General features: G+C 38.1%; 1 protein-coding gene across 1 annotated transcript in view; it reads right to left on the bottom strand.

The window, feature by feature from the left end:
- SORCS2 (sortilin related VPS10 domain containing receptor 2) overlaps nucleotides 1-26,412 on the bottom strand; it is a 523,925-nt gene that overhangs the window by 332,282 nt on the left and 165,231 nt on the right. Inside the window, exon 2 of the mRNA XM_041402743.1 lies at nucleotides 18,593-18,660. Within this exon, the coding sequence (XP_041258677.1) occupies nucleotides 18,593-18,660 (68 nt within the window). The remainder of the gene's footprint in view (nucleotides 1-18,592; nucleotides 18,661-26,412) is intronic.

Here is a 26,412-nt window from a genome sequence, read left to right as displayed (position 1 = left end):
GCGAAGTCTGCCACAGCAATCTGTGGAACCAATACATGAGCAAGGTGAGAAAAGAGCATCCAGAGACAAAGCCACAGCAGAGAAAGCAAACTAATGCTTTGCATCTCTGTTCATCCCACAGCTGCTTTGAAAGGTTCCCATGTCAGAACTCTTCTTTGCTGTCATTTTATTAAGAAATGTCTCTTACTAAAGTGTCAGTGAAAGAAATTTTATACAAATCAATGCTACTCATCTGCCCAGACCAGATGGTATTCATCCAAATGTTCTAAAGGAACTCAAGGATGAAATCACTAAGCCATTAATTGCAGAGTGTCTTCTTATTTAAAATAATGTTTGTATTAGAAAAATGAACATTGCAATATGAGTTCCAATTTCTTAAAGGTCTCCAAGAGCAATTCAGAGAGGTACTTCAGGGCACTAAAGTCTTCAAAATAGTAAAAATTATTCCATCTCTAATTTGACACACAGAGAAATAAAAGGTACTGAGTGAGAGTCCACATTACTTTGGGAAGGGAATGCATGACTCAATAATGTCCTCATTTTTTTGACAGAATCAATGAATACATAAAATTAAAACTCAACCAAATTGTCTTCTCAAAGTCTTTCAGAAAGATCCCCTACAAAATGTGCTCAGGAAGCTGCATTGCTAGAGGATAGGAGGACAGGTCTTCATTTGGAGAAATAATTATTCTAAAATCAGGAAACATTAGGTTTGGTTTAATTTTTTGCTATTGTGATAAGTCCTCAGAGGAGACCCACAAGGTTCTTCATCAGTCCTATTTAACCTATCATAATTATAGAAATGAGGCAGATGGTGACAAAAGTATGCTGATAGCACTGTATCTTTCAAAGGAGTAAAACAAAGACAAGTAAATATCAAGTAAGACAGTAAATATGAAAGTTTGTAGATGAACCTCATGATGCTGAGTGGCTGGTCATTAAAATGGCAAAACACATTCACACTACATAAATCAAAAGGGAAGTTCTAGCATTACATAAAAAATGAAGGCTTTTGAACAAACCCTGAGGGTTCCATGGAAACACCAATCTGCCATTCAGGAGTGATTCAAAACACACAACCTCAGAAATATTTAGAACAGTAACAGGTTTTTTCTAAAGGTTTAGAAAGCACTACTGTAGCACTGTATTCACCCCTTCACTGTGCCTTTACCTTTAACATGTTCAACACTGCTGCACTTAACTCAAACAAGGACACAAAGGAAGCATAAGAAATCCACCAAAGAGAAACAAAGTCAAGCAAAAAAGTGAAATGACTCCTCTTCAAGGATCAAAAACTGTAGTGTCCACAAAATCTAAAGCTTACAAGATAAAGTTAAGGTGTTTCCTCAAAACCTGTAGTTGTAGCGGGACAAATGTGAAAGAGGTGCCCAAACATTTTTCAAAATGCCAAGGAGAATGTTCATGCAAGAATTAATGTCCCCCCATCTTCTAGAGAGGATAAAAGCAGGAACCCGGGAGCTACAAGCACCTCTTCCTTTCCTTCATCCCTGAGAGACAGAGAGCTGGGAATGCTCATCCTGATGAAGAAAATACTCAGGGGCCCCTTATTCATATGCAAAAATACATGATGGGGAGGTTTAAAGAAACTGAGACAGACCTTTTTGCGTGGTGTCCAATGATGGGACACAGGAAATCCATGTAAGTACCTAAAAAAAGACCTTTGAGTGTGAACAGGGTCAAACACTGGTGCAGGTTGCTGGCCCAGAACATCCTTGGAACTGTTCAAAAACCAGCTGAGCACAGTCCTAGGTTGACAGTGCTGTTAGAAGGACCTTGGACTACATGATCTTGAGAGATTCCTTCCACCCTCAATTATTATGTGGTTTTGTGAAACTTCGGTACAGACTTCTGTCCTTTTCTGGCAATTCAATTTGCTATGAGCAACTGGAAAAGACAAAGGACTGCACAATTCTGTTACGACCTATGGTCATTCCCATTTTCTGAATAATTTTCAGGAAACTATTATTTAAAACACATAAAATATATCATTTTAAAATGGAATCAATTTATGTTCATGAAGACTACACAATGCAACTAATATTTTCCAAAGGTAAGAAAAAAAAAAAAAAAAGGAAAGAAAAAAGAACAGCACACAGAACTCAGCTTTCTTCTTGCTTGGAAGAATCAACAGTAGAGCAAATCACAAATTAAAGCATAAACCTAATATTTGCTTTCTTTCACCTCATCTGATTAGAGCCATTAAATTTGCATCATCCTTAGCTGTGCAATTATTGTCACGGAAAGCTTAGTCTGTTAAATTCAATTCTCACATTGCAAAAGCTTTCCAGGGAGAGAGTCTCCTTTTCATATAACCTCCCCAGGATATAAATGGAAGTTATGTTCATTTGAAGAATCTATTTTTATTCTTAATCTTCCTTCTAAAGGTGCTTAGAATTGACTTGTAAGAACCTTCTTATCCCAAATCAAAGAATGTGGGGCAGAAAATGATGAATTTGTAGCTGAGAACAACTTCAATATTGCTTTGCACTACATCATCCTGACTCTTACCATACTCAATGAGTTTAATGTCACTTTCCCTCACGCCTCATCTGAGAGGAAAAAAATGGAGGAAAAAATTAATGGCAAAAAAGGGAATATGTCCCTAAAATAATAACCCCCTAAACAGCTTCCTCTGCATGTACAAGGTATTTATAGGAGGGGTTTGCAAAACCATGTTCTCCAACTGAGATTTCATCTTGATTTATTTTTTGTCTTCCTACCCATTTATTTTAATCATAATAGTATTAAATCCATCTGAATTTAATAGAGCAATTCACAACAAAACTTGAATAATTTTTCAAATTATACAAGACTGCTTATCCAGTATGGATGCCATGCAAATTGACCATTAAAATCTACCAAAACCATACAATCTTCAGTGAGTGAAATGCCCCACATGCAAGCTGTCTGACACCATTGCATAACATCTCCATTTAAAGCTAAACAAAACCCTCATTTACATGATTCAGTAACACTATAAATTAACAAGTCTCCCTCTGAGTACTGACCCCTTTTCCTAATGAGTACATGGGTAATTTGAGTATTTCTAATTGTTAAATACTACCAATCTAAGGCATTGGGTATTTTGTCTCTTTTTCAGAATTGTTCCTCTAAGTAGAACTGACACAGAAGGCACACAAAAGATTCACTTATTTAATGTTTTCATCCATGCAGCTTTTGCTGATAACATTTCAATCTGAACTACCTTGTTTTCTTTTAATTAATGCTCACTGGGGAAAACTTTCCCATTCAAAGTGACAGGATACATGGATGAGGTGTAAAGAAAACAGGAATAATGTCCTTGCCTCTGCTCTCAGAAGGAAATGCAAAAGCCTGAGAGTGCACAGGTACCCAGAGGCACACAGCCCTGGTCCGTACACACCACACTTTGCTCAGACACTCAAGTTAATCAGACTCTCAGTGAACACCCAGGCACGAGTCTGGATGCCTCCCTCCCTCCCTATTGCACAAAGGTAAGGATGACTTCTAACTTCATACAGTCTTTAAAAGAATTGACTAACAACAATTCAAAGTTTCCAAACTTAACATTTATGACACTAAACATTTAAGAAGATAAAACTGAACGTTGTGTTGATGGCCAAAGTTCCAGTCTGAATCATCCACATCCCAAGACAAGAGCATATTTCACAGCTGCATTTGTATCAGTTTCCTGGTCCTTCTACAGCAGCTCCCTACTGGAACATAGATCATCACTGACTCTCTTGGGGCTTCTGACCACTTTAAGAACTTGGCTGTGAGCAATCAGATGGAGATTAACAACTTTCCCAATGCACAGTTGGTGTTATGTACTATAAATTTATAAACGCGATTAAATTTATAAACTAAGTCAATGTTTTAAAAAAAAAAAAACATGACAAGTCAGAATGTTATAAAGCTTTTTGTAAAGAACTGTGATAACATCTTCCATGTACTTATTTCCTTACTTGCCTTACTACTCTTTGACCAACCTTCCCTTCACCAGACCTGTAGAAAAACAACTGGAGAATGAACATACTCATCCAACTGGGCAGTTATACCTCCCTTTCTTTTTAAAAGAAGCTCACAAAAAATAATTTACAGAGAAATCTGGTTAAGAAGCAAGAAGTCAGAAAGGTATTTGTAGTCAAACCAGGTAAGATGGGGAATATCAGAAAGAGAAAACAAATTAATAGATACAACCATCACTTCCCTGAAGCCTGTTGGCTACAGCAAGGGTCACCCAGGGTTGAGCAGAGCAAACAGCAAGCCCTCCTGCAAATTGAACCTTAGATTTAAACAGCCCTTTACTTCCTTTTGATAAGCTGAACATCAGAAGGCTGCGCATCCCTCACATCAGGCCATTGTCTCCAGCTTCCAAAAGGTCCCATGACTCTATCCCCCTTTTTTCTACATGCCCTGTTGTACTTGTCATTTATGGAAGTGTTTAGCTAATTTATTTAGCACTTGAGCAAAGACAGTGACCAACTTAACATGCATGCTAACAGCTTTGGTAAGTCTTACATTACTCTTGGTGAGTCACAGGCTGATTTGAAAATAAACTGAGACCACCGGAAGCCACACTCCATGTGCACCCTTACCACTGACCAAATTCTGAGCAGTGGCCCCACACAACTGGAGGCAATCAGTCTTCTTACACTTACATTTGATATTCACATCTTTCAGCAGAGGTGTGACTGATCCATTTGTTTGTTTCTAATATGGAGCTAAGCCGAGGTGTTTTGAGCAAACTGAAAGAAACCATTGCCTTTCTGCAGCTGGCTGTCTTGCTGCCATTCAGCTGTCCAGGTAGGACTGAGTTAATCCTGGTTAACTTAATGGGGGAGAGGGATTCAGTTCAACACTGGGACTCTTGCCATTTGCTATCAAATGCAGGACACCAGGAGCCAAGAATCTACTCAAGCCACTTGGCCTCCAGTGTGCCTCCTTCTGCCCATCACACTAAGTGAGAAAATGAGTAATTAAGTGTGAGGGTCAGCAGAGATCCTTGCTTGAGACAGAGCAATGAATAAATAGATGGGGGAGATGAGAATAAGGGGATCAGCAGACTTAGTTCTAACACACCATTTCTCTCCATTTTGAGGTCCAAACTGATGTAATCATTGTCAGATGCACAGAGGAAGCCCAAGGCCTTTCAAGTCTATAGTTTTTACTCAGATTAATCTAACCTATACATATTCAATATTGCCTTTCTCCCACCCCAAGGAAAATCACCCAATTTCTGTCTAGTTGAAAATTCTTTATGATGCAAAAAACCAAAATACTGAGAAAACTGTCAAGATTAGAAAATTCCTGCTGTTGAGATTGAGTTTAACCCTTTTTCTGCTGCAGGACTTCATCTGTGGAACATATACTCCAGAGATTCAAAAAATGCCTCCTCAGAGCTCACCAAGCAGAGGGAAAAAGGAAAGGGAACAGATGATTACTACTTCCAGAAGAAATAATGTAAGAAATGCATTGCACAGATGTTCAGTCTAAAGAATCCACAATTGGTACAATTTTAGGACCTGACTTCTAACCCCTACAAATCAATAGAGCCCCAGTGCTTCCAAAGGTGCTGGAGTGCTTTGTGCCAATTCAGCCACTTTATTCTCATGTCCCCCATGCATTTGTACCCTAAACACAGTTTGTTTTCCAGGAGAGAAGATGGAGAGCCACGAAGGTTAGCTTGGCCCCAAGGGTAAGACCACACAGTTCACTTCTTCTGAAGTGGCTGTTTTCCAGTAATCAACCTGTGACTTGCTGAAGGGGAAATCCTGCTCACTGCGAGCACAGCAGCACCAACAGCTGCTACTTCTCATGGGAATTTTACAGACAGAGTGCAAAGGAAAATTAAACTGTGCATTTATAACATAATGTGGAGTTCCGAAAGGAAAACTGGAACAAACCCTGTGTGGTCTAGGCTCTGCCTCAGTGTCATCCCAACATTTTCTTTGTAATGTGTAACACAGTCATTCACTTTGCTTCACTACCCACAAGAGAACAGACTAGAGCCTTTTCATAAAAACCATTCCCCATTAGGCAGCCAAATGGAACATATAGATTCAAAAAAAGACAGAATCACAACACATAGAAGTTTTGACCCTTTGTTCTTTCATTTCTCTCCTAACAAAACACTATAGCAAAACAACATGTTCAAGGGAACAACTTTCACCAGAACAAGCACAACCTGACTCCCTTTTGTTTTCCATCCCCTGTTCTGAATGGCCTCATGACAAAGACTGTTTCACTATTTTGCTACATAAATTGAAGCAAATCTATCAGCTTCTCAAAGGTTCTGGGGTGGCTACCGTATATTTAGACTTTCAAAGTTAATGTCGAATTTCATTCCATTTCTTTGAATTATTTCCAGCTAACTTGAATTCATTCATAGTCCGCAAAAGAATCCAGCTTTGGTGGGAAGATGCCAAGACACAAGAAATCCACCAAACTGCACCTCTTACAATTACTTCTCAGCCTATCATTGCCTTTTAAAGCAGATTTTACCCCAGAGATTTCAGGTGTCTACACTGACCCTTGAAGCACTGTCAATTAACAATATACATATACAAAAGTATAGGTCAAGCTAAAGATGATTCAAAATTGTCCAAAACCCAAATCCAATAGCAATAAAAACTGCTGTATGAAGTCCTCTCTTTCAATAAGACTTCAGATTTACCTACATCCCAAAAGCCCTCAAAAAAATCTGCTTTGCACTTTTCAAAATTCTCACTTGAAAGAACACTTTTCCAAGGGAAGGATCATTAAAACTAAAATTCTCCTTCCTTTCCTGGCAAAACCTAACGTTTGTGGTCACATTAATATTTACCTGTGGTAGACAAATCATCAAAAGAAAAAAAACACTTTAATCTGCCATTCAGTCTGACTAAAGCTTTATTTAGAAGAGCCTATGTTACAATCAATTACAGCACATCCTGCCTAATTACCTGGGAGTTGCTCTACAACAAAATACAATTCTATTACTAGAAATAATGGGCCTGGCTTTGGTTTGTGGATTACTGCAGCTGCAGCCAAGAGATGTCATAAATAATGTACCAGCAACTAAATCAAAACCTATCAAGAATTCACAGTGCATAACAAAAGTGAGGACAAAAAGTTAATGCTGGCATCCCCACTGCTCTTACACTGAGCGGTTCAGTGCAAACAAGACCAATGTTATCTTTCTGTACAGGTAATGAAGTGACTTAGGTGTCTAAGCAATTTCTAAAGAATTGAATTTACCCTGCTAATGATTTCAGCATTTCACACTGATTTTTGCATTCAGATAAATAAGGTAACTATTCTAAACAATTCACCATAGAACAGTCTATTTTATATTGTGAAAGCAGCAGAAAGGAACTTCCAGAAAACAGATAATCCCAGTTCTGCAAATAGAATGAAATAAAAAAATAATAATAATAATAAAAAAAAATCTGTGTCGCTTCACAGAGGAAAGAGATTGATTCACTTCATCATTGTGAAGCCAGTCCAATGGAGGGTCATTAAGATGCTGGGAATTGGAGCACACAAGGAATGGTTGAGGGAGCTGGGTTAGGTCATCCTAGGAAATGAGGCTAATGGAGAATCTCATTTCACTCAGCATCTAAAGAGAAGTTCTAAATAAGACAGGGTCAGAGTAGACAGTGAAAAGGCGATAGATGGCAAGCACAAACTGCAAGATGGGAAGTGCCAGCTGACATAAACCCTTGCAATGACAGCAGCAAAGCATTGCCCAGCAAAGCTGTGAGATTTCTGACCTGGACATTTTTCATAACTAGGCAGGATGAGGCCATGAGTGACCTGATTAACTTCTGCAGCAACTTCTGCTTTGAGCAGGGGTTGTACTTGATGTCCATTGTGCTCCCTTACAACTAAACCATTCTCTGCATGGATGCAATACAGTAGAAATTTGCCAGTAAAGCAGCAATATAAGTGACCAACTGGGTATCAGAAAACTTGTGTCCTAATCCCAGCCATAATAAACATGCTAAAGAAAAAAAAAAATTATTTTCATTATAATAACAGCACTGTGTATCTATTCCAAACAGGAATTAAAAAAAAAAATCATAAGAACTCAAGCATTTGGATGTACCAAGACTTCCAGTTAGCATGGAAATCACATATAATTTTATATTTCAATATTCACTCATATTTATTTATTGATGTACCTTACAAATGTTTACAAGCCTTTTGAGAAGCTAAGTCCTATTATCATTTTGAAAACCTTGGAACTCCAATCTTGCTTTTCACATACCTGGGCACATTAAGAGATCTCCTCTAACTGCGCCTGTTAAGAAAATGCTATGATAGGGCATGGTGTTTTATGAAGCATATTTGTAACACACTTTTCTGGTCTTTACACAATTAACTTTACTTCCTTCTTCAATTTTATTTAAAGATGATTCTTGGATGCTTTCCACTCTGGAATACCAGCAGATTCATACATTCCTCTGAAGCCACATGGAAAGCTGAGGCACGGGAGTTTTCACTCTAGGCTTACACACAGTGACAGAATGTGCTGCTCCTCCACAGTACAGAGGTTTAATCTTTACTGGTGCATCCCCCCCACTAGCACTGAGAATTCTGAATTGTACTGAAAGCTGCACCAAAATAGCACCAAGAGTTTAAGTATTATGCACCTGAATCACCATATATAACAAAACTCCATCACATGTATGTTTTGCTTCCAAATATTTTTAAATGGGGATAAAAAGTAAAATACTATTATTTTCCTAATTCTACCTGTCAGGCTAAAGAAAATTAAAAATTAATGAAACCCGAGAGACCAGTATTTAGCATAGAAGCTGCATAGGAGTAGGGTGAAAGGAGAGAAATCTCAAACTGTAGTCAGCATATTTCAGAACAGCACAACTTGATTTTTCCATTCTGTCCCAAAGAGACATTGCAAAATTAGGAACTGGATAGCATATGGTAAGAATTAAGATAAAACAATGATAAGTTCCCAAATTCTTGGAGGACACTAAAATTTAAAATAATTTTACTTTGAAGTCTTCAGAACAGCCAACAATCCTAAGGAAAGATCAACATTACAGAAAAGTATTCTAAATCATACAGAAAGCAGAAGCATACATCCCCTTCCTGCCAGAAAGGAAAGCTTGGAAGCCAGACTACCAAAAGGCTGAATGACATAGATGCTTTTGAATCCAATTGTTAAGTTTTTTTGATATTAAACAAGCATGTTTTACCACGTCTCTTTACTTGTTTCCCTAGCTTTTGCCCAGGGGTGGTTGTATTTCACAGATACTGTGATGTCTTTTTATCAAGGAGTGTAATTTGAGCTGCATGCACACACTTCAAGAAAAATTATATCTATTTGGTAAAGAAAGTACATACCAGATTTAAAAAAAAAAAAAACCCAAAAAACCCAATTTTTACTCACACAGATGCTTTTCAACAAACAGGTGATAAGAAGTATTGCCCCAAATGACAATTACAGATCCTATGATAGAAAGTTGGGATAAAATGTATTCACAGGTCACTGAAATATCTACAGTCTGTCAAAGCAAGTGTGAGGAGAAAGCCCTGCCATCAGAAGGTTATCAACTCTGGAACAGCCTCAAAAAACCAGGTTTGGAGCTGATGTGTTAGGCCAATACCAAAACTTACTTCACACCTCGCCTAAAAATCAGCTTCTCCGGTCTGGACTGAAGCAATCAGGCCCAGCAGTGACAAACCAGTTCTGTGAGAGAGAGAGGGTAACAGCCAGCCAAAAAAGGCCACTAGGAGAGAAAATCAGTGAGAAAGTGAAATATCCTTTTTGAAGGTTAGCTCAAGAATAGGTATTTGTTGAAACATAGTAACTTTCTATCCCTGTTCTATATGCAATAGAAGGAAAATACACCAAGGGAGAAATAGGGGGAGCCGAAGCAGGAGGGGACAAACTCAAATTACACATAATCCTCCCCCAAATAATTTTTTTTAAACTAGCTGGAATAGAGATTCAGTTGACTAACTGACATATTATCAGTCATCTTTTCAATGAGAGGCTGCAGGTACAAGGAGGAAAAGCTCTCAGCCAACATTCTGTATTACAGAAAGCCAAAAAAAATCAAGACATTTAAATCTTACTGTAAAATGTATTTCATTTTTGTCATCTACCCACACCCTCAAATTCTTCAGCATGTAATATTATATTTACATTTTAGAAACTGGCCTATATTGAGTTTTTAATTGTGCCGATTCTTACCAAATTAAAGCAGAGAAAGCTGCCTAGCAATACCAGGATCTTAATAAATAAGTTATGTGGGAAATATTGCCTTTGTTTTTTTCACACTGAAAAATATATTCCACACTGCAGAGATAATGAGGGTATAAAGCATTAACACTACATTTTTCTATACCATTCTGCATAATTAACCATGCAGCTGTTCATTCATTCAGTCCCAATAAGCAAATTAATTTGCAATCAGTTCACAGTGGATGCTCTGGAGCAGACTGCATGTACTGCAGAAGCAAGTGAAGCTGCTCACATTCCACACACCACATCCGTGCACAAGGTGCTCAACTCTAAGAGATACAACAGGGGGTTGCAAAACAGTATTTTCAAAGATCAGCTAGGCACTGTGTATTCAGCTGCCTCATTGGGAAAATATGGGTATTTTCAGGTGAGTCCCATGGTGTGTACGTGCTCTCTGATGGACTCCTGTCCTTCTCAAGCTCAAGCCAAAAACTTTAAGAACACAAACATTAAACATCCATAAACATTACAGCTCCTTCCTATTATTTGTATTAACGCAGCCCCAGCACTGATGGACATCCCACAGTCAGTTCTCCAAATTACCTATATTTCCAAGAACCAAAAGAGGAAGTGAGGAAAGGAGAGTAATGGCAGATTCTCAAAAAAGGCCACAGAATATGCTGGTGGAATGAAGGTGGAACCAGCAGCATCCCTAGCTGCTGAGTGGAATGTCACATGTACCTTATCACAAATTCCCTGACACCATGACTTCACCCTTTTCAGATTTTAAAAAATGTCCTATCCCAGGTTTTATACCTCATTCATCATCATGAAAATGCAATGAGCAATGAAACTAGCTTTGATTGTGGTTTCTCATTTATTTCATTTTGCAGAGTGGTAAAGGAAAGATTGATACATATATATAGATATAGAAAGAGACACAGAGAGAGAGAGAGAGGAAGAGATGGTGTCCTTCCCTCTGCCCCAGGTTATGGGCCCTGCATCTCCCTGCTGTGCCAGCCTGCTGACAATGGGAGTTAATGGATGACAATGCAGCAAAGCACTTCCAATTACCAAAACATTCGACAGCTCAACTGTTTTCATATGAACGTAGAGCAAGCATACCACAATAAAAACTCCAAGATTGCTGTTCTCAGTTTGCTCACATAGAAGCATGGATCATGGGCAAAACTTCCCTCTTTTATACAGGAAGGGAGGGCAAAAGAAAATCACAAGCCCCTTGGATGACTAATGCATAGAAAGACAGCATTTCCTGTTTCTCACCTTAAACCTGTCTGCTGAGGCTGGCAAGAAAGAGGATCGTTTATTGAAGGGAGGCTTATTCAATAAAATACCATGACAAAACTGAGGAAACACCAGCGAAGCAACTTTCCTATGCATCCTACTGCTACCAGCCTGCATGGGTCTTGGGAAGGAAAGAGCAATTCTGTTACATCAGTCTTGGCCAAACAGAGTCTACTTAAAACAAGAATCTGTGCTATAATTCCCACAAAATCTGCTGCACTAGTTAAAGGAATCAGAAATTCTATTACTTAGGCTCAAGTTACTCAAACAAGAGAAAAGGATTCTTAAGCCATTTAAAATAAATGGTTATTCTTCCCCAATAAATTGACTCACTCATTATGAGTTATATCTTGCAATGACTTAATTCATTTTCCAGAAGGAGGATTAAGGGGGAAAAAAAAATCCACCTGTAAAGCAGCAAAATTCTCATGCTCCGAGATGTATTTAACATGTTCAGCAGCCATGCTGCAATCAGCTTCAATAAGCACAAGTGTACTGCAGGAGCCCTTTCCTAACTAGATAAATCACAGCTTTCTAACTGGATCTTAATTCGCATGTCAGATATATTCTCAATGTGATCACAAGCTAGTGCAGAAACATGTTAACATTCAAAATAATCATCATCATCATTATTCCAGGTTCTTGAAGACATGGAAAAGTAGTTGTGACCAGCATTCTCATCTGTGACCAAGAGATATTCAGTAAAGGAATTTGGATAGACTTATTTGGTAGCTTTTACTTGCTTGTAGGATATATTTTTTTCTGTTCAGACCTTCATACATACTAAGACATCAAAACAATCTTTAAATGCTAATATGGCAACACAAACCAAAAAGTACCTGCTTCAGCTAAATCCCATGCACTGGAAAGCCTTTAAAAGACCTCTCCTTCAGAGGAGTCTACAGGTGACAACTCAGAGAACAGTCCCAAATATCCACAGTCAAATTTCATTCCTCTGTTGAATGGCCAAAAGCTCCAGCCAAAACATGGCAGGATGAGTGGAACACCAAGGTACCAAGGAGGTTACTGCCAACCCATTGTGCACCTTGGGCTCAGAAAGTCAATGGTAGGGCACATGTCCCTTAGAGCACACATGGCACCAGCAGCACCCTCTGTGCTCCTGAATCAATTCCACTACCCATCAAAAACATCAATAATCACCTCTTCAATATCTTGCACATTCCAAGGTTTGTCAAAGTATGTTTATTTAATTTCCTTTACCTTCTACATATTTTTCCTCCTGATACCCATAATAAACCATTGCTGAATTGCTGAAACCCACTACATCCACTTTTTAACTATGGTTTTACAGCACATTTTAAATTTCCCAAATAAATTTAAAATAAAGATTTTCCTGCACAATTCAACTCATAATACACTGTTGAGTATTAGCAAGACAATGAAAGTTGCAGAAAAGACAACGAAAGTCTTTGTAGTACTATTACATCAATATGGAAATATGATCAAAGAGAGCATAAAAAAATCTGTTGTTCAGTAGGAGAAAGAAAATTCTATTTGTAAGCCTCTTCAATGCTGCCCAAAACCTTTGCTCAGTGGAACAGGTGTAAATAAGGATATGAGCGCAGAAGAGCTGCACAGGTATAATTGAGGACACTCTATTTTGATTGCAGAACTTGCATTACTCATGATGATGCATTAGCTAGAGAAAGCACAGCTAGACATTAGACCCCAAGCTGAGTTCATTGGGCTAATAATTAGAAAGCCTTTTCTTTTTATTTTTTAACTTGGAAGGAGAAAATTTGATATGAAAATCACAGACTCAATAACTCCATCCCTCGGGGCCATTTTTACAAAGTCACTTTTCAAAGCAGAGCCACAATATATGGCCATCTGGAAGTGCAAGTTGTTGCAGAATACAGTTGCTCATTTTTTAAGCAGTACTTCATACAAAAAATTTCACTGGGGCACTGAACTGTATATTGGGGGTTTTTGTTTTCCTTTTAAAATTAATTTCAGGAAACAGCTGAAATGAGTTTCACCTACAAGTCCAAAGATTTTGGAAACAAATGTCCATATTCATTTTCACACATTCTGTGAGCCATCTGGAAATTTTACTTTCTTGAGCCATATGCCGTTCACTGTAACCACCTTAAAAGAATCTCCAGCTCTTTGTAGTCTGGATTTTAGCTTTAGTATAGGTCTGCACTCTGTAAATGCCCAAAGCCCCCTGCAGTCACTGTGCCCCAATTGCTCCTGATGGCCAGCAAGCTTGCACAAGTGAGCCTTGTCCTTGAATAGGTAGCTTGTTGTGGGAACAGACAGGAAGAGCAGTGCCACCACAGCCAGGATATTCCTGGCTCCTTGGGATTTGGCAAGCACGATGCTGTCTGTGAGGCTCTCCAGACTGTTCTCACCTCTACCTGCCCAGCCACTGATCTAGACTTTCAACCTCCCACAGCACTTCGACTTTTCTTCCCACTCAGTCTGCTTTTGGAGTAAAAAGTCCCAGAAAGCTCAGCTGGGATATCTAAAAATATTTAAGGATGTGGGGAAGTCTGTTTCTTCATTTAGTATTTCTTTAGTGATAACATGGGGCAAAACAACCCAACATCTCAGAAAACAGGGCTACCTAGCATTCATCTAGGGCTACCAACATCTAGGGCTACCTAGCATTCAGCAGGCAAAGCTAAGAGGATCCAACAGTGCAGTTAACATCAAGTGATGCCGTTTGTTTTGCTGTGGTGAAGCAGTAACAACATGGTGATGCCATTGGGAACAGTGGCAATTACACAGCAAGCCACTTTAGCATTACTCTATCATTACAGCTTGATAATATGCAATCAAAACGTTATTAGCAATCATCAGCAGCATCTATTATTCATTGCTTAGATCAAGCTAAGAAAGTGAAGGCTTTCTACCAGTAACAGGACTCTGAGCCAGTCTAAGCACAGAGTTGGAAGGTAATTCCATGGTCATATAGTGCTGAGTCACCATTGCAGAACCTTCAGCAATACTACCATCTCAGTTGTTCAATGTATAAAATTAAATAACAATAATCATCTATATTTCCAATATTATTAGGAATAATTAACTCAGATAAGTATTATCATTAATTTCATAGTGGTTACTAATTCAAAGTTAAATTATTTGATTGTAGAATTTAACATTTATATCTAAAGTTGCAGGCATTCAACAGATGAAAGCAGTTACCTGAGGTTGTAAAACATGTGCACCTACATATTTGTGCACAAATGAGTCCACAAAGCGTATGAAAACACACACTCAACCTAAATGGTCAGTTGGTTTCAGCTCCTTCATCATGTAAATATGCTAGATAAATATGTGTGAACTCTAACATTAACAGCTCTAGTATGTAAAGTATCATCTATGTATGTACAACTTGTTGCAATAATTTTAGTATTTGAATTCTCAGTTTTTTCATTATGCTAATGAGCTCTAACATGACAACCAACGTGTGTTCCCAATATGTACCACAGTTTGGAAACTCTAAAAGTAGACCTGAAAACAAAACTCTGTTCCTTCTCAAAAAGTTATTTTAGTTTATATCCAAGAGGCAACCAATGTTATCTCTATTTATTTCCCTACCTTATTTTGAGTAAAATAATTATACAATTTACACCTTCACAATTACTTAATAAGCAAATCAGGAAAGCATCAGAAATAGCTGACTAAAGAAGCACACTCTGGTATTTTTTAACAGCATACTACCATCAGGATTTTGTCTTCACCTCTTCAGTGCAACAAGACATGGCTGTTGCAAGTAAAAACCTTGTTAAGAATTTCATTACACAGCACTATTTTCCCTATTTATTCAACAATAAAATAATTCTAAGGTAATTCAAATTTAGGTTTCCCAAGCCTGTAACCTGACTTATGTGTGCAGACATAAGTTACCTACACAAACTGACAATGTTGTGCAGAGGTACAAAAAATGCATCATCAAGATCCACCCACACACCTTCATATAGAGTTTCCCCACCTAGACATGTACCTCTGACTGGTGCTTTTCACCACCATTTGCATCACTCTTAAAAGTCTGACTGCAGCTCCAAGGCCACTAAGAACAAACAAGGATCACTAGACCATCTTTTCTCATTCTTTGTTCCACTAAAGAAGGGGAAAAATTCTTTTGAGTGATGGGAGAAAAGGAAAGAGATGAAGTGGAAATATGTTTTAGAAGATGAAAGACGCAGTTTCAAGGAAGAAAATAACTGATAAACACCAAGGTAGGTTAATATTGACTGACCAGAAAGAGAAATTGGGATAATAACATTAAAAAATTATCCTAGTCAGAATTAATCAGTTTATAAAACTAGTTTATTTTCACTCAGTGACCAAGCCACATAATGACTTAGACAATATGATTTCTGGTATTATCTAGCCAGGCAAGATAGGAACCAAAACATTGGGCCAATTCAGGAAATAACTGGAGAGGGTCTGTTACCACTAGGGCACAGTAATAGATTAATGGCATTTCTTTGCTAATAAAAAAAAAAACCCTGTATTATTTTTCACACCTGTTTTACATCATATTTGTTTGATAACAGTAAGAAGAATGCAAAAGAGAATTAAACAAAAAAGGTGAAAAATATATACACTATTCATTCTGGGCAGGCTGCCAATGTGAATACACCCCAGCTCCACCAGCAAACATGGGTGACAACTGGTGAAGCTCCAACCATTTTACACAGGGAGAAACACAGACGTCCCTTGACTGTAAAGGGACTTCAGCTTCATTAGTTATTTAGTACAAATAGTGAGTTACATCTCAAAAGAGAGGGGCACTATTTTATACTTCTGCAATAGCTGATCTGATTTGCACTTGTCTAGATCCAAGCACTTCGTAACTCTTCCAGTTTGACTACTGTGTCTCTTCTACATCATGGAGGGCAGAGGTGGAGGAAGGAGGTGAGCCCAGAACATATCCAGGCATGGATCATCTAAGTAGTAACCCCTGGCCCAAGTGCTCATCTTAAGCACTCACTTCCTTTGAACTTTTCCACCCTGGTTTTAGAAAATCAGAATCATGGAATGGTTTGGTTTGGGTTGGAAGGGACCTGAAAGACCATCTAGTTCCAGCACCACTGGCATGGGCAGGGAACCTTCCACTAGACCAGGTGACTCAGAACCCATCCAGCCTGTCTGGTCAACAAGCCCCAGCCTCCATCCCCATCCCCGGCTCAGCAGGTTCTGGCATCATCACATCAAGGACTGAGCTCCCAGAGAGTCTCTTGACAAAGTAGACAGCCCAAGGCACACTGATGCCCAGACCCTGGGGCCGTGCCCTGTGAAATTACAAGACATACCCAAGCTGAGTCCCCCAAGGCCCCATCCCTGCTGCACTAAAGTGGAGCCATGGGCACGCAGCACATCCCCAAAGCCTGGACACCACTGAGAGCCCTGGGGACATCTGTGCCCAACCCTTGGGGCAGGACCTGACCTGTGCCAGTACCAAAGCAGCTAGTACATCTGTTCCTTGTAAGTAAAAAGGCACGATTTCCAGATGATGCACGCTAGTATCGATTTTATTTGAATGCAGTTCACACCAGTTCTTTACACCAGCTGTCAGCAAGGTCTGGATGACCTTGTTCTAAGTGTTTATGCTCTCCAAAGAAAGAAACATTATCTGAAGCCTGGTTTATGTTTATTTTAAAAGACCAAAGAGTTTATTTTGAAGAATCCAACTGAAAATGCTTGAAAGACTATGATAGATACTCTGAAGTATGAATTGGAAAACCTTAAATATATTGCATATGTTGTATGGGCCACTGACAAATTACAGGAAAGCAGTGTGTGCTTACGCAGTTGGGAGTATCCAAACTGTCATTTGGTTGTCTTATTTGCACAAGATGTTGGACAAAAATTAAAACAGAAACAAATGTGCAATAAATTTTGTGTCTTGTAAGTTTAAAGGATAGTTACAAATAAACTGTCATAACCCTAAAAAGGACAATCTCGAGCCAATGCTAAGCAGTCTCCATTTGATCTTACACTCTTTCCTGAATACCTCCTTCTTATGAGTAGAAATTTCTAGAAATACCCTTATTCTGCATGGACAATTGGCCCTGGCCAGACTGAGCACTATTCAGACACTGGTATGACAAGTTATTGCAGAAGCACTGTCACTGAAAAAACCCACACAGTTAAAACAATGCCACCTCTTTCAAAATAAGTAACAAGCCTGTTTTGCAGCATATCATGGAAACAGACTTTTCCCACTCCCTATTCCCTTACCCAGTCCTTTTCTTGGATTGTCTCTGTAAAGGTTCTTACACTCAGCTGAAGGCTGAGTCCCCATAAAAGCTCTTGGGACAGCATGAAGTTTGTAAGTACCTAAGCCACAAGATTTTAGAAAAACTATTTGTTTCTAGACCCAAATCTTATGAGCTACATTTGAATTTAACTCTGCTGTCATTTATTTCTACTGCTAGAGATAACCAGCAAAACTAGCAGAGCAAATACTGGTGGAATACTTGAACTTTTCAAATGTACATGATGGTCTAGTAAAAATTTGTTGTGGAAAATTTCATGCAATCTGTGCACACACAGGCAACAAGCATATTGGTATCTTAATTCACAAGTATTATGGGAATAAGTTTAGAAATTTATTTGGATTACTATTTATTCCCAGTTGTCATAAAACACAATATAACTACAACAATACAACCTACATTGCTGGTATACTTCATCCAGACAATCCTAACTACTTTCAAAGCAGGATTATTTACTAACCTCAGTACACTACTCCAGCAGCAAGAATTCCCAAAGGACACATCCCAACACAGTAGGCATTTCAAACTTTTTTAGTAAGTTTGATACAGAATTTCTAGGAAAAGGAAAAACATGGCAACTTGCAAAGTAGCATCAAGAATTTACCTTATATTCTCCATGATTCTTTGTTTCTACTGTTAAAATTCATTACAAACTCTAATTCAACAACAGGAAATGCATTCAAGGAAGAGAAGAAGTAGGAGCTGATAATCTGGATAATCTTACTACAGTAGCATCAGTCAGCTACCAACACAACCCAGCAGCAGTATGGAAAAAGAAGGGATGGATCTATTCCAAGAACAGCAGGAGGGAAGACTATAGAAAAAGCAGAGGACTTACCTCCACAAAGAGCTCTCCAGAACTTTCCCCATGTCAGTATGATAATACTTCGTAAGGATCAGGATCACCTAAAAGAAAAGGAGAATAAATAGATTTAAATATGTAAACTGATGTAAGAAATAGAAATGGGCAGCATGATTTTGGGAAAAATAAAAGTGAGGCTTCTAAAAATCTGAACAGCATTTCACCTCATTTTTAACTCTTAAGAGCTTTGCTTGTTAGCCTGGCTTTTTCATTTCTCTTTCTGGGAAGAGTGATTTCAGCACATGAAGTTTTCTGTAAACCTGGTGACTGTGAAAGATTCCCCATTTCACATAAGCAGTGGAGTTGGAATTGTCACATAAATACTACCACAACATGACATTCTTCAAGCAATCTTTATGACTTTCTGACTAGCAAAACCAACCTGGTTGCTAGTTTAAATTTAGGAGGCAACTCTACAGACACAATTATTTTTTTAATCCAAAGCGTTAAACAATGGTGATTAACTTTGATTATCCAGATTAAAAAAAAACAGGGGAAAAAAGAGCTCTGGCCTTCCTTACAAAATCAGCAATGCAACTTTCATAGCTATCACTTTTCATTTCTTGAAGAATCACTTTTTCCACTTCATGAACCAGCTCTGTGCTCAGTAAGTTACTCATCTACATTAGCAACAGCCAACAAAACACACAAGCAAATTTTATCCACAAAACATCTTCATTCTATGAAAAGAGTCAGTGAGAACTATTTTCCATCTGCTCAAAATGTGGCAAATTCACTGGCCAAATAATGTAAAGCACTAGTCCACAACCAGCGTATCAAGCTCAATACTATGGTTTATGTTTGGATCTTTTACAGGTTTCTTCCTCTTGCTGCCAGTCCATATCAGTGGCTCTTAGAGCCAATGCCCATGGCAATCCCAGAGAGGCAGAACAGGCTGGTCCCCTGCACAGCTGGAGGCTTTCTTTAATGTGGGGTCAACTCCAGTCTCCAACAGTTTGGGGCAAGCTGTTATTTAACTGGCACTGCTCTGCAGTGAAATCTACAGCAAACAGCAACTGTAGGTGGTCACTTTGATTATTCAGATAATTAAATATGCCAATGATACATTTATACTGCACTCTTTGTATGCTGGAGATTGTCAGAAAACAGAATTGCAGACTGATGTTATTACATGGAAATAATTCAGTGTTTTACAGAACTGAGATATAATAACCAGTCTCACTCAGGGTTAGCCAAACCTAATAAACTCACAACACATATTCCTGAATATATATTGATGTAAGCAAAAGTAGAAACAATCCATAATTCACAAGTATTATTCACTCCTATTCTCAAAAGAGTCACAGTCTATCAGATCACTTTTTTGGAATTTGATTATTTATAAAAATAAAAGTTTGGCTTAAAAAAAAGAAAAATAATAGGTTACTACAAGACTTGCAAAGCGAAGAGAAAGAACCATTTCCCAAAGGAAAGTGTATCTGTGGATGAGATTCCTGGCTACAGCCCAAGCACGTTCTACCAGGTCAGCTATTTATTGTATTGCCAGTGTCTTACCTGCAGCTTTTTCTGGTGCTTGCAGTTAAGGAAAAAAAAGAAAGTAACTTCACTATTGGGAGCATCTATTGGCTCCAATTATTAAGGAAAAAAGTCTCAGACTATGCCTTTCCAAACAAGTATAATCCCTCTTAAGTCACAAAAAACTGATCTGGAATTTATTATTTTAAGAGATACAAGAATGCATACTTGGTACATGGAAAAAAAAAAAAAAGCCTAAAAATACAAGAGATTATACTTTCTTTCCTTCCATTTATGCAGAAATGGAGGCTGAATCCTGAATTTGGTGAACCAACTTTCTTTATCCCTGTACATCCTAGAATTAGAAATTTTAAAATTCGGATAATTTTCAGCAACATGTGTTGGAGCTATCCTGCCACAGGCTAAGCCCAATGTTCCATTCCTGAATTAAACAGTTTAAAACCACACACAGAAAATCCTGTTGGGTCACCCTCAGTCTACCTGCTTTGAGCATAAACTGTATGGATGCCCCAACAAAGAACCTTCCAGAAAGGCCATTTCTGTAACTCAGCACCTGTCAGGAATGTTAAAGACTGCCAGGCTCGTGGTACTGCTGGCTAGCTGCAGTTCATCTGGGCATGCACACACCCAGCCAGAAAGCCACTGCTGTTCAACACACTCCAACTGACTGGCTTTCAGGTAACTGCAAACTGCAGTGGGGAGCAGCCGTAGGCAGTAAAACATCTTCTTGATGCTGCAGGACTGGTGCTTTAAACCGAGACAGAGCTCTGAAAAATAGATGTCAGTACTTCCCAATCTGACTGGTAAATTCGTGTAAAAATTTAAATAGCTTATTTTGCACTTTGGAAGTGGAGAGAATGACTTTGTAGGAAAAAACAAAGCCATAAGAAGCCATCTTTGAACTCTCAAACAACATTAGCAGATTCCTGTTACAACTTAAGAAGAATGAAGCTGCTGAGGGGCTGACCATTATGTCAACTTTGCCAGTGGATTTCATCCCAGTATCTGAATAATGGAGGCCAGCTATTTAACAGATTTTACAGCACAGTCCTTTAGACTGTGGATATCTTTTCAGGTGATCCTGAAAACAGGATCCAGGCTGACCATAATGGCAGTTTTTCTAAATTAATAGATGCAAAGAACACAAGGAATTATTTCACAATGAAAGCATAAAGGTCTTCAGGATCTCTGGATTCTACCCGTCATTTTTAAGAGCAGAAGCCTGTTTCACTGATTTCATTTTAATGAGACTCCATAATTATGAGCATTTTACAGGTTGGATTGAAGCCAGTGGTTCATACACATGGCTCTCCTAGTGAAAGTGCTTGGGTGGCCTGTGGCTGGGGAGAGGCACAGCAGCAGCTGAGCAGATATGATTCTTAACCAGCTCATACCACCATCAGTCATGGACAGCTGCAATAAATTTAACTTTTTGCTGTTATTATTTTACAGGTAAAATAAATGTAGGCAATGAAGGAGAATTAGATTTATCATATTTTTCACTTTAAGCTGGATTTATAGGACTATCTAGAAAACACTCTATCCAGACTTCCAGAGACTTGTGAATCCATTTTAAAGGATTTAAACTTAAATTCACACACAATTATTTGAGTTCCCTCCCAGAGTATGATAATGGAGGTGACAACAGTGATTACTGTTGTGTGCCAGGGACCAGTGAATACCTGATGGTGCTTCTGGACAAAAATAATGAAAGGGAAAAAAAGAAAGTGAAAACTTTGAGCTTTTATCACAAAATTGATACTCTGTTACCTGTTTCTTCACCAAAGCCTTTGGTAAAGGCCTCTCCATAAAGCCAGTATTTCTCTCTATGTGCTGTGGTATGGAAGATAAATCCCTTAGGATTCTAAGAATCAAATGCAATGTGCATTACAAGTTAGTTTCCATGGAAGAAATAACTAGCTCCAGTCAATTTCTCTGTGTTAGGCCTTCAGAAATTTCTCTATCTCATCCTTCCCCTCCTTTTTTGGTGCGGAGAGGGACAGTGGGGTGCACTGGAATTTTGATTCTCCCACATCATTCCCCTGCTCTCATAACTTCATTCCTGTCTGTGTGAATTCTCAGTAGTCACAGCTCAAAACTGTTCTGCAAACAAAGGAGTTGAAGCAGTTTTGATCCAAAATCCTTTCTGGATATAGACCTGTCTTCATGGGTGCACTGGGTTTTCAGTGAATGACAGACCAGGACAGCAAGTGGAAAATTCCACAGATATTAATCCCCATGAATAATAAAAGTTAGAATGATCTATGTTTATCCCCTCTCCTTTCCTGTTGCTCTCCTCTGAAAATGCTTTGCAGCAAGGCTGGGCTGAAGACAGCACAACTTGACTTTACAAGACACAATGTGCTTTTAATAATTTCCTAATAAAATTTTGGCTTTAAGAAGCCCATTTTAATCCTCTCTTTTCATCACCATGTCAGCTAAGAGGGCTGAGAAGGGAAAAAGGAATGAATTCTAGATCAATCACCTTTCCTGGTGTTTATATTTTATATTTCTGTGGAGGATTTCCTAAGATCCTGCTCTTTTTGATAAACATCAACTGTCAGAAAACTATTTTATTTTTTCCCGATGTTCCCTCCATGATGCTTTTTTTTCATGGACCATTCTTAACAACGATCTCTCTTTTTCTATCTACATGCAGATTCTTACAGATAATTTGTGATTTTAGGTCTTGGGGTTTTTTTAATCTATTCAGAAGTTTAATAGCAAAAAATCTCATACTTGCAAATGCACAGTTACAAGAATGATTGTGAGTTTTTGTCTTTTCTCAAGTTTTTAGACAGTGAGACCATGCTCTAAGTACTTCTGGGCAGCCAGAGCTACCAGGAAAATAAACTCCTCAGACAGATTCAAGTTTCTGCAAACTTTTTAGCATCTGCTTAATTTAATTCATGTGAATGAAACCACTGAAATCCAAAGAAGTGTTTATGAGAGCCACTTAATTCTCTGTATGACTGCAACATAAGATGCTGTTTTGCTCAAGAACAGAGCCTCACTCACCTTTTCAGCTATTTAACTATTCCACTGTACACCACAACTATTTTGGGGAGATCAAGAGGTTCTAGGCACATCCTATTAATTTTTCACTACCACTCCCTGTAATTCCAAAACTTTTTTGACACCTAATAATCAAAAGCTCTCTAACAAATTATAGGCAACCACCTACTGCTCCAATCCCTCAAGCCATTTCCACTTTTGCAGCAGCAGGCTCTTTAATCATCATGCTAAGAGCACTGTTAATTTTCACATCTCTTATTTAAAACAAAGATTCTTAAGAGAAAAATAAAATTCAGGAAATTATTAATATGAAGGTACATTACTGCAAGGCTATTATATGGACTAACATACTACTATTAATAACTACATAATAATTTGATTATGCTAGGAAAACTAAACAGAAAAAGGGCACTTAGGTTGACTCTGTTGCAGCACTATGATAAAAGGTAAAAAAGCAAACATTTAAACCATTACTTAAGCTATTAAGAATTCACTGTATAAGCTTCTACTCCTCTCTGGTAATAAAGTTCATAAAAGCAATACATGATTTAATATGAAATACTTAAAGAATTAGATTTCTATTTCTTCCAACTAAATTGTATTGGGAGACAAGAGGCCTTACAGTGTATGAAGTCACTGACTATACCAGTGCACTTGCATTAAACATTAGTAATAATTCCGTACAGCAAATTAATTCATAATTCAAAGTAAGACACAATAATGACTCAATTCCTGTTCTCCAAGAGGTATTTCCATCCACAAGATCTGAATAAGTGCATAGTCTTAAAAGCAGTGGTTGTGATTGCTTCCAGATTCAAGACCATTTTAAACATAGTACTTCACACATCGACCCTGAAAATATTCCTACAGAAAAGTAACTTTAAGATATCAAATAGATTTAATCCACTGTCTAGCACAGAACAGGATTATTCTCTGTTAGCTCTGTACAAACACAGAACACAAAGACAATCTACTGCCTTCAGGAGCCTACAGCTCAAGCACAGAACACAAGAAGTCTTCAACACCATCACCATCAACCATTACCAGCTCATGCCAGATTTTCAATGCAAGCTCCTAAGAAAATTACATTTCTGTGATGCCACTTTCTATGTATGACACTGTATGTAGGGGTTTGACTCCTCATCCCTACTTTTTAATTCTAAATCCAGTGACTGATTTCAATCATGTTTAACAAAGAAGTAGATAGCCATATGGCTGAAGTAGCCATACCAGTTTATAGCACAAGTCCATAGCACAGATGCATCTAGAACAGCAATAAACAAAAAAGTACAAAAAATATAAGAATGGGGAAGGCATATAAATAAAGATGCTTCCCAAATATGTTTTCCTTTCTTCAGTAATTTGTAACTCAGGCAGCTGGGTTGCTACTGCAGTTGTTAGCAGCTGGCTGCTGGATGAGCACAGGGTTATAAGTGGTACTGCCTGAACCAACCACACGAGAACAGAGACTCCTGTTGTGTAACTGTTAATGATCCCCAAAAATCGAAGCTTATGCAGAACCGGTCAGCCAATGTGGACTGCTGCTACTTCCACATATTCACATTGCTGCTCCTTTCTAGAACCATCAAGTGCAGGTCCAAAATTTCTGGGCAGGCTGTAGATGCAGAGCTTGCTCAAGGAAACAGGAGGGAAGTCAGTCTGAATTATTAGAATCAAATCTGCAGCTTTGGAAACTGTCTAACATTTTAACTTGTTGTTTAATTAAACTTCCTGTTCTTTTTCAAACAGCCCCAAACAATGTCACCTCTGACACAAAAATCTCCGGTTTTCTGCCACTGCCTTTTACTACACAAGCAGAGGAATTTTTAGGTTTAAATATTTAACATAGCATTTGATAAGTTCTTAAAACCACATTTGCAAACATGCCAAGAGAATAAATTTCTAAAGCATGAAGCAAGAATATTTTTTCCTGTCTCTCTAGTCCCCTAATTGTGATTCTTTTTTAAATATGGACTAGCTTTACTTAGCTTCCCTACTAATGTATTCTAAATTGAATTAGCAATCCTTCCTGCAGAACCAAACTTATTATGTGAATATTCTTATTCATTCCCATGAAAATTCAAGAGGAAGCGGCGCTAACAGCGAAAGACAGCACATGTAAAGCATCTTTAGTCTCTTCCAAATATTTCAGGAATTCAATATTATAAATAAGCTGTTTACCTCAGTCATCACTATTATACAGAAAAGTAAAATCAGATTATAAATGCAGTGTGTGAAATATTCCCAGTCTCTCATTTTGTGTTGCAGCCTAATAGTAAAATATAAAAATTGAAACTGAGCTTCTAATCTGCATCACTAAATGCTTTCTCAAGGCCAGAGCTTTTTTTTTTTTTTTAAAAAAAAAAAAAGAAAAGCATTTACATAGAAAAATAACTATGCTTCTTATTTTAAAAAAAATGGAATTATTATGCAAGACATATGGAAATAGCTATAGAGGAGGATACCACAAGCTGGGCAGAGCATTCCATTGACGCAGGGTTGTTGGCAGACGTGTCCATATTGGTTACTCTCCCTCACAGCTGCTCTGTCTTCACCAGAACCACAGGATTAAGTATCATTGTACCAAATAACAGCATATTTACCAGAGGTTTCATCAACCTACAATGACCTCAAAATAACATTTAATTATCTCTGAAATGGCTAATGGTGTTCAAATGAGACCTAATTGTCTATCATAAAAAGGCTTTATAAACACTGCACATGGAAGCAAGGACTTTGATGCTTCATGAAGAGAAGTCAAAGAACCACACTGTTTAATATCCTTCTTCATCATGAATAAAGGCTGAAATTTATATATTAACTGAATATTGTAGGTGTCTCAGTTTGTTCTGTATGAATGAGAAAGATAAACATGGGAACGTGGTCTACAGAGTGGAACATGGGCACACTCCTACATGAGAGGAGTTCTGCCAGGACAAACATGCTAAAGACCAAGGCAGTTCTATTACAGTGACAGAGTGATGCTGATTAATATTTCAGTCAGAAGACCAGAGACAAACCAGAGGCAGATGGAAAACTTGTTTCACACTTTAGTGATGTGGAGCATGTATATTGTGCTAATCAGCGTTTACATGGTCAGGGATACTTGAACTCCGCTTATTCCAAAGTCAAAATCAGGCTGGAAAATGACACAAAAAAGAGAGTGAAGAGGATTGAAAAAAAAAAAAAAAAAATTAAAAAAAAAAATCAGGTTGCCTAGTAAAGCAGGAATAACCCAAAACAGATCTGGGGCTGATACTTCAGATACTGTCTAACAAAAGTCC

The sequence above is a fragment of the Onychostruthus taczanowskii genome, unplaced genomic scaffold, assembly GCF_017590055.1.
Source record: "Onychostruthus taczanowskii isolate IOZ18803 unplaced genomic scaffold, ASM1759005v1 scaffold2, whole genome shotgun sequence".
Lineage (NCBI taxonomy): Eukaryota > Metazoa > Chordata > Aves > Passeriformes > Passeridae > Onychostruthus > Onychostruthus taczanowskii.
Note: the sequence above shows the minus strand (reverse complement) of the source record. Positions and strands in the feature narration are given on the sequence as shown.